General features: G+C 42.5%; 3 protein-coding genes across 3 annotated transcripts; 2 read left to right on the forward strand and 1 right to left on the reverse strand.

Moving 5' to 3' along the window:
* Window positions 1-1,842: 1,842 nt before the first annotated feature.
* Window positions 1,843-4,078, forward strand: cldn35 (claudin 35). The gene has a single exon (XM_080837249.1). It carries the CDS (start codon window positions 2,934-2,936, stop codon window positions 3,621-3,623), a length of 690 nt encoding a protein of 229 aa, XP_080693375.1. The 5' UTR covers window positions 1,843-2,933; the 3' UTR covers window positions 3,624-4,078.
* Window positions 4,079-5,080: 1,002 nt separating this feature from the next.
* Window positions 5,081-6,616, reverse strand: airim (AFG2 interacting ribosome maturation factor). The gene is made up of 4 exons (XM_080837916.1): window positions 6,099-6,616; window positions 5,842-6,021; window positions 5,594-5,712; window positions 5,081-5,311 (listed from the first exon to the last, which is right to left on the reverse strand). Exons 1-4 carry the CDS (start codon window positions 6,365-6,367, stop codon window positions 5,274-5,276), a joined length of 606 nt encoding a protein of 201 aa, XP_080694042.1. The 5' UTR covers window positions 6,368-6,616; the 3' UTR covers window positions 5,081-5,273.
* Window positions 6,617-7,502: 886 nt separating this feature from the next.
* Window positions 7,503-11,109, forward strand: cdca8 (cell division cycle associated 8; the record flags this gene model as incomplete). Its single annotated transcript, XM_080836337.1, has 10 exons — window positions 7,503-7,596; window positions 7,868-7,996; window positions 8,117-8,154; window positions 8,334-8,403; window positions 8,498-8,571; window positions 9,574-9,656; window positions 9,771-9,866; window positions 10,190-10,319; window positions 10,758-10,844; window positions 11,074-11,109. The coding sequence occupies 10 exons, from the start codon at window positions 7,503-7,505 to the stop codon at window positions 11,107-11,109; spliced, it is 837 nt and encodes a 278-aa protein (XP_080692463.1).
* Between the last annotated feature and the right edge of the window lie 225 nt (window positions 11,110-11,334).

An 11,334-nucleotide genomic window follows, 5' to 3' on the forward strand; every position in this document is an offset into this window, starting at 1 on the left:
AAAATCGATTACACCATTTAGTTTATTTTTATGGCTAAAAGCATTGAAGCCTTGAGGTTGCTGACAGCCATTTTGCTCTTGTTGGGTAGAAGGTGGTGCGTTGTGTTATGCCAGTTGTTGATTTTCACTATCGCTGCTAGCCCACTAAAACACAAATACCGCTAGATGGCAACCCACACAAAGGGTAGAGGATGCCTCATGAATGAACATGAGACCTGGAACAGCACAGAATCTTGGCAACACCAAATTAATTAGTGGCCTCTGCTCTGCATTGTAGCTTTGCGCAGAAACAGGAGATGGCTGTTTACAAGCTATATGGCAATTATTTGAAATAGGTTTATATATTCACATGGGAATGGGAATACTAAACAATAAAAACAAGTAATGGAAAAACATGTTGCACTCCTCTGGGACTGAACAAATAAATCCGGTCTTATCAGTATTATCCAGATTTTCGGGTGCCAATAAAACTGTTGCAAAAAAAGGATTTGTTTAGTCTACAGCCATTAATGATATTAGCCTAGTAGTTTATGTAGGACAGAAAAAAAGACCAACCAATTGTTTAAATGGACAAGCTAAAATAAATCTTTGTGTCATAAAATAAAAGTTTCCCTTTAGTTTTTTGCTATAACAGTTATCATAATCATTTTATTCATTTTTAGCACTGTTACAATTTCATTTGACAAAATGTGCTGACTGTCTGATTGTTCTAACATGCAACAATAGTCGTTGGCTTTGATAATGAAAGATCCACTTGAGTTTTTTCACCAAAAGCGTCCTTGTTCGCCCCCGCCCCCCCAAATCTCATCTGTCTGGCCTCTCTTTGTATATCCCACCTCTTTCATTTCCTGTGTCCCATCCCTGTCTCCATGACCACCGTTGCCATGGAGAAGAGGCCACATGAGAAAGGAAACTTGAACTGGGGATCTTGTAGCCATGATATTTAATTCATCGACATGGACACTGATGTTCTACCCGCAATGTTTTGAGGGTGGAGGGGATAAGGAACAGAACCGTACAACAGAACAAAGAAATTCTCAAAAACAAACAAAAAAAACATCCGCCCATTCTACAAAACCACCAAAACAATAGCCCGACTATTAGTGCTAAATGTTCCTGGCTGAGGTCCCTCTTCCCATCCCAAATGGTGCTATCAGCTCAGTGTAGCAGTATAACATCATTGTAATTTATGTGCTTATTTAGGCAGGTTAAGTAAGTTGATTTCATTGCCACAATGGCGATTCGGCTCAGAACAATGTTTTTTTGTCATCAGTCATCAGGTTGGTATCCTTGCTGTGGTATCTAACAGGAAACACAACTGTGAACTGTTTCCTGTAAGTCCAATCACTAAGGCAAAGGGGGGGCCAGATTCTGGGGCTGTTTATTGCATATGGTTTTTAGCTTTGTTTATTGGTGTTGTTCAGCTTCCCTCATACCCTTCCAATGAAAACAATCATGTTCACCCCCCCCCCCCCCCCCCCCCCCCCCCCATCTTTTAAAAGAATATTTTTTCCCTTTAACTGTTGCGTGACCAAAAAGCAGAGCAAAAGCCTTTTTTTCCCTGTGTCCGTGTGGAAAACTAGGGGGCTTAAACCTCACAGTTGAGGCCCCCCTTTTGTGTTTATTGATCCACCTACAGACATGACTCTCCTTCTCATCCCCCTCTCCCTCCCCTGCCTCTTTCACTGGCTCTGGCGTGCTTTCTTTCTTTCTGTCTGTCTGTCTTTTTCTCCCTGCCCTTCCCAGGTTCCGTCGAGGCTTTGTCTACCGCCGTGCAGCGTGTCAGTCCTCTGCGATGAAAGAGACTGGTGTGATTTGCCGTGCACCTGTCTCTGCGTCCTGATGTCTCTGCGAGTGATTGTGGCTTTTACCGGAGCAGGCTAAACCCAGCTGGGGCTCGCTGCACTGAGGGGCTTTGTCAAGGCTAGGATGGCCCCCATGGCCTGACCCCTCTTGCTTCTCTCGGCCTGATCCCCCTCATCTGGCAGGAGGGCTCTTAAAAGCACTCGGAGAGAGAGGAGCGAATCTGCCTGTACGGTCTGCCTGTTCACATTGCTGGCCAAACTGTGCGCCAATGGACAATATCCTCATTACTGCCGAGACTGAGCGAGAGACAACACTATACTGGACAGCTACGGGACAAATAAGGCTAAGTGAGGAAAAACTCCTTTTATAGTTTCAAAGCTCAGAGACACCACTGACTGTTTAAACACTGATTGTTTATCTTTTGTCTCTTGATATTTTGAGGACAATTCTTTCTTTGTATTTGTGTTTTTGTGTTTCTCACAAGCTCATTTGAGTTTCCTGAACCTCAGATGTTTTTGACGCCTCCCTGGAAAGGATCCACCCTCAGTAGCGGGCTGTGGTATCAAATTTTTATCAGCTTCACCCATCTGAGTAAACCTACCCTGAACTTGGACTGTAACTTAGACACAAGTCCCCGCCGTCGGCTAATGGCTTAGCTTACAGTGGAGTGAATGGGACAGGAGCAATGCAGCTGGTTGTGTCATGCAACATATTTATACTGACAACGAGCTAATCAAGAAGTCTGGCTTTCACTGCGGGTCAATCCATCCCAGCCAAGTGGTCTGACAACGGGTCTTTCTCCTGGCTTGTCAATAATTAATCACTCAAAGTTCAACAGGGAAGGCTGCAGGAGGAACGACAATGCCTGAGAAGAGTTACTGAAACATAGTCAGAGATAGTCAAGAGAGACTTTAGACAGAATTTAGGAACTTAACCATACGTTTTTTAATCAGTCGGAAGCTGAAGGGGTAGTGAAAGGAAAGAAGGGGAGAAGAGGCTTGTTAGACAAGACCACAGGAAAGAGTTGGATAGGGGAACCAGGGGCGTCATCTCTGACAGCAGAAACACCAGCAGCAAAAATCGGGTCCAGGCTGTGGCCGGGCGTGGGAAGCAGAGAGGACGGAGGGATGGTGAACACGGGCATGCAGCTCATAAGCTTCACTTGCGCCGTGACCGGGTGGATTATGGCCATCGCCGTGACAGCGCTGCCCCAGTGGAAGGTGACGGCCTTCATCGGCAGCAACATCCTCACGTCGGAAATCGTGTGGCAGGGCATTTGGATGAACTGCATCTATCAGACTACAGGCCACATGCAGTGCAAGACTTACGACTCCATGTTGGCCCTCCCACCAGACATACAGGCTGCCCGGGCACTGATGTGCCTGGCCATCTTCCTGGGATGGCTATCATGCACAGTGTCCTGTTGTGGAATGAAGTGCACCACCTGTGCCGCGGACGATCGCCATGCCAAGGCTGGCATAGCTCTCTCCGGCGGGGTGCTCTTCATCCTCACGGGCCTGTGCGTGCTGGTGCCCATCTCCTGGACCGCCAACTCGGTGGTGCGGGACTTCTATAACCCCAGCGTGCCCCTTGTGCACAAGCGGGAGCTTGGCCAGGCCATCTACCTGGGCTGGGCATCCGCTGTTATCCTAATGATTAGCGGGGCAGTCCTAAGCAGCACCTGCCCCCACCTTGAGAGAGAGGGAGGCTATCGGCGTGGATACATAGCACGGAGTTTCACCAGCACTCGGCCCTCTGCACCTGACCCACCCAAACCCATCTCCAGCAACAGCTTGCCCCTCAAGGAGTATGTCTGACGTGATGGAATGTAAGTGACTAAAAAAGGGTTTAAGCAGGGAAGGTTGATAGCAGGATTACAGTATGCAATGAATGATTGATAAGGGAGACATATGAAACTTATATAAACTAAGGATCAAGTTAAGTTAAGTTAAGGATTAAGTGGATTTGAAGACCTGCTGCAAAATCAAGGTGGGCTCCTACCTCTATTTTTTCCTCCCTTTAAGTTTTGAAATAAGCATGATGTATAGAAATGCTGTTTTTTTCATTTCAAGTATTTATTTAAATTACTTACATTTCTCTTGATGTCGTTATTGTTTCAAATGTTTATTGCCATGTGTTTTGTAATATTAGCATTATTCTTTCAGTGAGACATTTATTGAGTTTTCTGAGTGTGACTAAGAACACTGCTGTGAAAAATATGACAGCACAAAAGCTAGATCGCAGTGACGTATGTTTTAGGACGTATTGTTGACACCATTAAAACATTTGTTTGTGTGATGTGTGCTACTGAGTGAGGCAAATGGTGTATCTACCTGTCTGCATTTATTCACTATGTGACATAAAAATCTGACCACCTTTGAAGACACAAATAAAAAAATGTGTGGATTAAAGAAGGAGACTAGTGATTCTCTCACCTAACCATTGCCAAGTGAATCATAATGAAATGATACAGGGTTAAAAGAACATTTAATTGTTCACTTTTAACAATGAACATTAGCCTTGCTGTTTGAAGTACAATCAAGGGAAATGTGTTTTTATGACAAAATCTGTGGTCAAGGTAATCGAAATTCTCTTATCAGAGATAAAAAAAAAAAGTTAAAAGGATGCATTCTCAACATTCTCATAATCTAGGCTGTGCATGGCTTGACTAATCTACAATACATCATTGGGAGAAACCATGTTTATTTGCCCTGTTATTCACTCAATGAATATAGATAGCTGGCAACATATATACTATGATACAAAGAAATAAGGAACTGAAGCTGTTTGAAAAATGGCCTTCTTTTGGAAAGGTATGGAGAATTAGCTTTTATACAGCATGATTCATTCCCAACATTCAAGCAGAGGGAGGCTGGCTGAAGCTAACTAGCTAAAGCCTGCCCCCTGTTGTTACAGGACAATACAAATAACATTTGACCTATTTTTTTATATCCTAAAATGATGATCATATAATTGTTATGTAGATAAAAAGTAAGTCATGATAATGGCTTTCTCTGAAGGACTACTATCCACTCTTTGGAAATATCAAAGTAATTTATTTTCTAAGAGGTGGAATTCTCATGAAAAAAAACACAGGTGACAGTTCCAGACCATACTGGTTCCCATTCCTCTGCAAACTGTTCATCAATACACCACAGCCTCGAGGCAGACTGCTTGCACTTCAGTCAGTTTTAGACAAAGCCATGCTGAGCTCACTCCATGCAGCATAGCTCAAGTCGCTCCTGTCCAATTTCTCCAACTGTCCAGCCTTCATTGCTCTTGATGAACACAGATGCATCTCCTATGTCTCTGGATGCATTCACTGCAGATGGTCATTCCTGTTCAGGTCTGTCCCTTTTCAAAGCCAGGTTGAGTGGACAGTAGACAACAAAGCTGAGACAGACAGTGTTAGATGTCCAAGACTTTATCCAGTCTTCAGGGTGTTAGGATGTGAGGAGTTGTAATTGTTAGGATTCAACAAAGAAAGAGACTCTGGACAGTGTGTCTGTCAAGAGAAAAAACATACAAAAAGGCCTTAAAAGAGAAAGCTTAGAGTGACATTATGCAGTTTTTATTTTTGAAGCATCATCCTTTAAATATAGTGCAGAAATACATCATTCTCTACCTTTTATCAGTATTGTTATTGGTGTTCGCAAGGCTGTTTTGGCTGTTAGCTAGCTAGGTTACCATGACATTTTATACAAAACACTGCAATTACTCTTTAAAGGAGTTCAATTAAAACTCACTCTGCAAATAAAGGTTACACATTGCTTTTCAGTGAGGGTACCTGAAATATGCTCCTCTCCATCAGGTGAGTCAACAGATTCCCATCTTTTGAGAACCTCTTCCACAAGTGAGAGGTCATCAGGTCTCAGCACTTGCAACAGGTGTTTTCTCCTCAAGAATCTGTCTTCAGTTGAGGAAAAATAAACAGTAATCAAATATTCCATATATGTCCCCTTTTGCCCACCCTGCCATGGAAGTGAAACCAAACAAGGTATCTACAGCCCCATAGCATTACTGAGATAAGGATACTGCTGGCGGTAGTAGTTATTGGCATCTTGAAGCCACTCCAACATGTCTGCTATGGATGGCGATGTGGCAGACCTCAAGGTACAGGTGGCTAAGTCGAGTATACCCGTGTTCTGCTCGCAAAACTGGAACACTGTAGAAACCTGGTTGCTCAGGGTTTTCAGCAATTTCTGAAGCTCGTCCCTAGAAGATGGAACTGCACTCATACGAGGGACTCAGACATATGCCATTTATGTGTTGTCGTAAAGCATTCAACTTACATTTTATCCGTCAATTTGCCCAAAACAACATCAACAGCTTGTAGAAGTTTAAAACGCAGACGTTCCTGCAAATCGGGGAAGCGGTGCAGTTGAGTAACACCGAGCTGTATATTGTCCAGGGCCCGTAATTGCTCCCCTAAGTTTCCCAGCGAACTGACCAGAGGAGTGCATTCAGTCAGCACTAAGTTCCATGCTTTGTGGTTAGTTTCCAACGTGTGGAAACACTGCTTTAGATTTTGATGACATGTTGAAACACCTAGTTGGTCCATTTTCAGGACTAGTCCAGTAACAGTTTACGGCAAACGATTTACTCTGAACGGGTTAAAAACCTTACAGGAGAGCCGACAAGATGTTTAGCTAAAGTTATCGTTATAGCTTTCAAACTGACCACGTTAAGGTAAAAACCCATTGATTGACTGTCAACATCTGTTTCTGAAATCATATGTGTTCTTCGGACATCGTTAATGTTATGAATGAATAAATTAACCTATACCTTGGCATATTGACAATTTCTTAAGACACACACTCTAACCTTGACGTTTCACGAAGTAATCTGTGAAATCTAAAGAGAGTCACTACATAGAAGTGTTTTAGCGACACGTTTAATCAACTTCCGCTGTTATGGTGGTCGAATCTGCACAACAACCAATCCGTATTCATTTCTCATTCTGTCAATTCAGTTTGTCATTCAATAATTGGTCTTTTGGTTAGTGTGCTAACAAAGCGGGTTTCAATAGGAAGATGGGGAAAGCCTCCAGGACTGGTGATTGGATGAACAAGCGCGACTCGTGATGTCATAGCCAAGTCTGCTCTCAGTGGCTGGATGGCTCTCAGCGACAGAATTTGAAAACCTTTCTTAACAGTTAACTGTGCTGTGTGTGCCGAGAAAGAGGGAACACAGACGAAGGAGTCTAACATCCTACACGTAAGAAAATATGTATACATATAATTTGTTTAGCATGTTTTTATCTTTATAATAAAGCAAAGACATTAAGATTGCCACGGCAATCGATATCATTGGCTATTGTTTGTGTTAACGTTTGTAAAGCGTAGCTTTTCCTGCTAACATATCCGCTAAGTAGCTATGATATGGATAATTGACACAACTGGGTGACGAATGCTGAACATAGCTAGGATAGATAGCCAACAGTTCGGTTTTATTATAGAGCTTACATGATTTAACGCCGTCAACCCAATCATTGGAGTAAGATTTCATTTCATACAGCATAATGTTTGCCCTGTTACTGACAAAGTAACAAGTGCAAATGTGTATCTAACTAACGGAACTCCGTGTTCCTATCCTACATATTGGCTAACAACAGAGAACTATGCTAGTTATTTTTATTGTCACGTTAGCTATTTTGTTAGTATCGTCATTTCTGAATGTTATTTTTGCCATAGATCATGGCACCAAGAAAAAGGACCACGAATAAAAAACAAAAAAATGACCCAAAAACGGCTAAATTGGAAGCGTTTTTAGCCGACTTTGATGGCGAAGGTAAGCTTTTCCCTCTTGCGAACTCAACGTTTGTAAATGGCTTGAAAACTACTTTTAGCAGGAACGAGGCTGGGATTTGTGACTTGATTAAGTTTGACCACCTACTGTTGAAAAGTAATTTTACTACATTCTGTTTATTAAATGGCCTTCTGTTGTCATATTAGTAATGAATCGTACTCTCTGGATACACAACATGGACAGAGTTTGAGAAGATTAATGCTGTAAAATACATACCATGCATTGCTATTAACCTTTTCTTGATATTATACAGTCCAGAGCATTGTTGAGCGCTTGAAGGAGAGGACCAACAACCTGCTTAAGGATGCAGACCACCTGTATAACATGGCACTTATCAAACTGCCTAAAGTGGTTCGTCAAATGAACTGGGTCGACTTTTGTGGTACGTGTAACTGTAAGAGTATTTAAGAACGTAATTTTTTCTACACCAACATTGCAATTATTGAATTAAATTGAATTGGTAATCTGTCATGGTAATCAAAAATATTTGTTTGTTTCTAAGCTTCAGAGAAACCCAAATCGCCAGCCGTGGATGAAAAGGTGATTGTCTGGCTTGTATTTTCCCTGGTTCTGATTTGATTGTGTCTAAAGCTTGTGATGCTCGTTTATGCACCTCGGCCTGCCCCAACTTCATGATTACTCTGGACTTTTAAATATTAGCGATAGATGGTCTACTTTGCAATGTTGACTCAAGACAAACCTATTTTTGCCTTTTGCAGAAGGATGCTGAGGAGGCTGCCAAAGTGGAGAGCACATTGGCTGAAGACCATACAAAATCCACCAAAAAATGTAAGACACTGGCTTTTTTCATTGTGTTTGCGTTCTCCTTGCCCCTCTCATCCTCCCAGTGTTGCATTGTTCATGCCAACTTGTTTCTTTGCAGCCATGAAGACCCAGAGCAGAGTCAAATCTGATGAACATGAGGAAGGTGTCCCTCCAAAGTCCACAGTGAAGAAGGTGAGAGAATTTAGGATGTTTATCATGACAATTACAATTGATAAGATAAGATGGTGTAACTACTATTTAAAAATAAGGACAAACCATTATTCGGACAAAATAGCTAATTGTATGATGCCTGTAGAGAGAATGTTGGACGTATTGCAGTCATAAGGATTGATAATGATGATGATTACTCCTATAAACTGGTCTGTCAAACAACTTTTCAGAATTTTTATATTTTAGTTATACACATGAGAAGCTATTGGTTGGAGACTTCCCACAGCAGCCAATCCTTTTACTGACACATGCAACTACTTATATATAGCAAGTAGCAACCCAACCTAACCAGTATAACAACTGCCCAACCATAGATCCTGCTGAGCAACGAACAATGCACATCGGGCTTGAGGCAGCCATAACATGTGCTGCATGTTGAAGCCGGGATCCTTCTTCACAGTACAGCTGTCTGGTGCTCACAAGTGCTAAACACAGCATGACTGCCAAAACATAGAACGTAGCAGCAAATTACAAAAACAACAAAGCTGCCTCTGTGAGCATATCACTGGGGTTTTATAACATGCTGTCTGGTGTAAATGTCACCCATCCACCCATTTCACAAGCAAGTAAGATATCATGCGATACAATATCTGGTTGCCAGGCACTTGTGACCTATAGCCGAATTATTAAAGAAAAGGAATGTAATGGAAACCGAAGCGATGTTTCTGATCTTCAGTCGTAAGCCCAGAGGAGGCACGATGAAGACCCGGAAGTGTCAATGAAAACAGAACTGGCCTTGGAAATGAAATGGAAATGAGCCCTAGTGACTGTTTATGGCAGAGATAGTGACACACACTACTGGTCGGGGATCGAACCAGCCACCCTACGGTTTCCAGCCTGAATCCCTAACCAGTAGGCCACGGCTGCCCATTGGCACACACACAAGCACGTCTAAAGTGTCATTAATGGCCTTCAAATCACCCTCTTTTGGACTGTGAACTAAGTTGTTATTTCTCTGTTCAGGTTGGTAGATCCAAGAAGGTGCCATCGACCTCGCAGAAGAGCAAAAAGGGTTCCGTCCTTAAGCAGAACGGTACCATTAGGAAGTAAGAAATCCAGGCAGTTTGGATTGCCCCCTATCTTTGACTGGTCCTTTGGTATGGGGTACATTTGATTGATCTCAATAACTTGGTCATCATACCATACCTCTTTTCTCTTAGGTCTGCTAAGAAGGCGCTGTACACTCCTGCTCGCAGCTTTGTGGAAACCTCCCTCATGGGCGCAACCCCGCTCATCACCCCTCGATTTGACGCCAGGTGGGCCTAGTGTGACACAGTGGTCGAGACTGACTGTGAATGTCGACTCCCATCGCGATTCATAATAACTTGTTATTGTTGTCGGAAATGCAAACATTATGGCACTTTCTTCCTGAATAAGGATTTACAATGTGAGAGAATGGACACACAAGGTGCCAGAATTGCCGTTCAAAGGGTTCAAGACTAAAATTTGTTAGTATTTTTCTGTCTAGCTTTTAAGAAAACAATGTTTTCATATAAGCCAGCTGGCGACTTGATGTGTACTGCCTGAGGTTTGTGGCCAAAGGTCATGCTAACATTTGACATGTTTTTTTTTTTCTCAGGCTGCCCAAGACTCCTGCAGTGAGGAACCCCCGCCACCGAGAGAAGGTCTACAGCATCTCTGTAAATGGCTCGCCTATCGCCGGGGGCAGTCAGGATATAGTCATCAACGTTCCCCTTGGGAATGGAGAGGTGAGCTGGAGGAGTTGTACCAGCTGAAATGTGTGCCGCCTCCAATCAGAAGGGCTTTAGAATCCTTGCTGCACTTCTATGCCTTCACTGTCATTTACCAAACTTTAACTTAGAACCAACTAACCACTCAGTCAATATTATGTACTGTTAGAAAAGTGACAAAAAAAACCATGTGAATCTAACAGTGTGCGGATAAAGATGGTGTGTTCCAAATGTAAAGTTCCATAAGCGTGATGTCGCATGAGAGGTGGAAGAGAAGCAACCTCTCCTTGATGTGGCTAAATGAGAGCCACCTCCATCATTTATAATCCTTGCTAGGACACTTGCTTGTCTTTGAATAGCTTGAATAACTCAATATGAAATCTTGTTTATGACCTCCTAATTTTAATGTTAATAATCTGATGTTGCCACAAACATGTTTTCCTTCTGGTGTTTCAGTGCATTCAGCTTTTGGCCAGTGAGATGGACTCGGTTGACTTAAGCCAGTTGGATGAGAATACTATTAGGAGTATGCGGCAGCTACAGGTTGGTGTTTTGAGAAACAGGCAGTTAGAGTATGAAGGCTTTGGGACCCCCCAGCCCCCCCCCCCCCCCCCAGAATTTTTTCAGTTGAGGCATGATTTAGAACTGTTGCTGGTGTTTGTATGTATTTGTTTTTGGTCACATTCATATTTTGAAAGGCTGAACAACATATATCAGTTTTGAAAAAGCTACTCTACTCTAATTTATTTTATTTCCCCCCTTTTTCTTTCAGAGTCGGCTAACGGCACTCTGTGGATCTTCGGAGTGACGGCATAGTTTTAGGACCTGATTTTGAGTTTTACTCTTTTACTTCCTTCACTTAACTATTTTATTGGACAATTCTTCAGTGTCATTCTGACATTCCTGTTATAGTGCTTTTCTGTGTTTTTATTTTTTTAAAGATAGAAATGCTGAGCTGGGGAGGGGGAATTTAAAGAAAAAAAACCTGAAATGTATATAACTCTGGACTGATATGTCTGGTGTAGGATAGCTT

The sequence above is a fragment of the Sprattus sprattus genome (assembly GCF_963457725.1).
Source record: "Sprattus sprattus genome assembly, chromosome: 4".
NCBI lineage: Eukaryota > Metazoa > Chordata > Actinopteri > Clupeiformes > Clupeidae > Sprattus > Sprattus sprattus.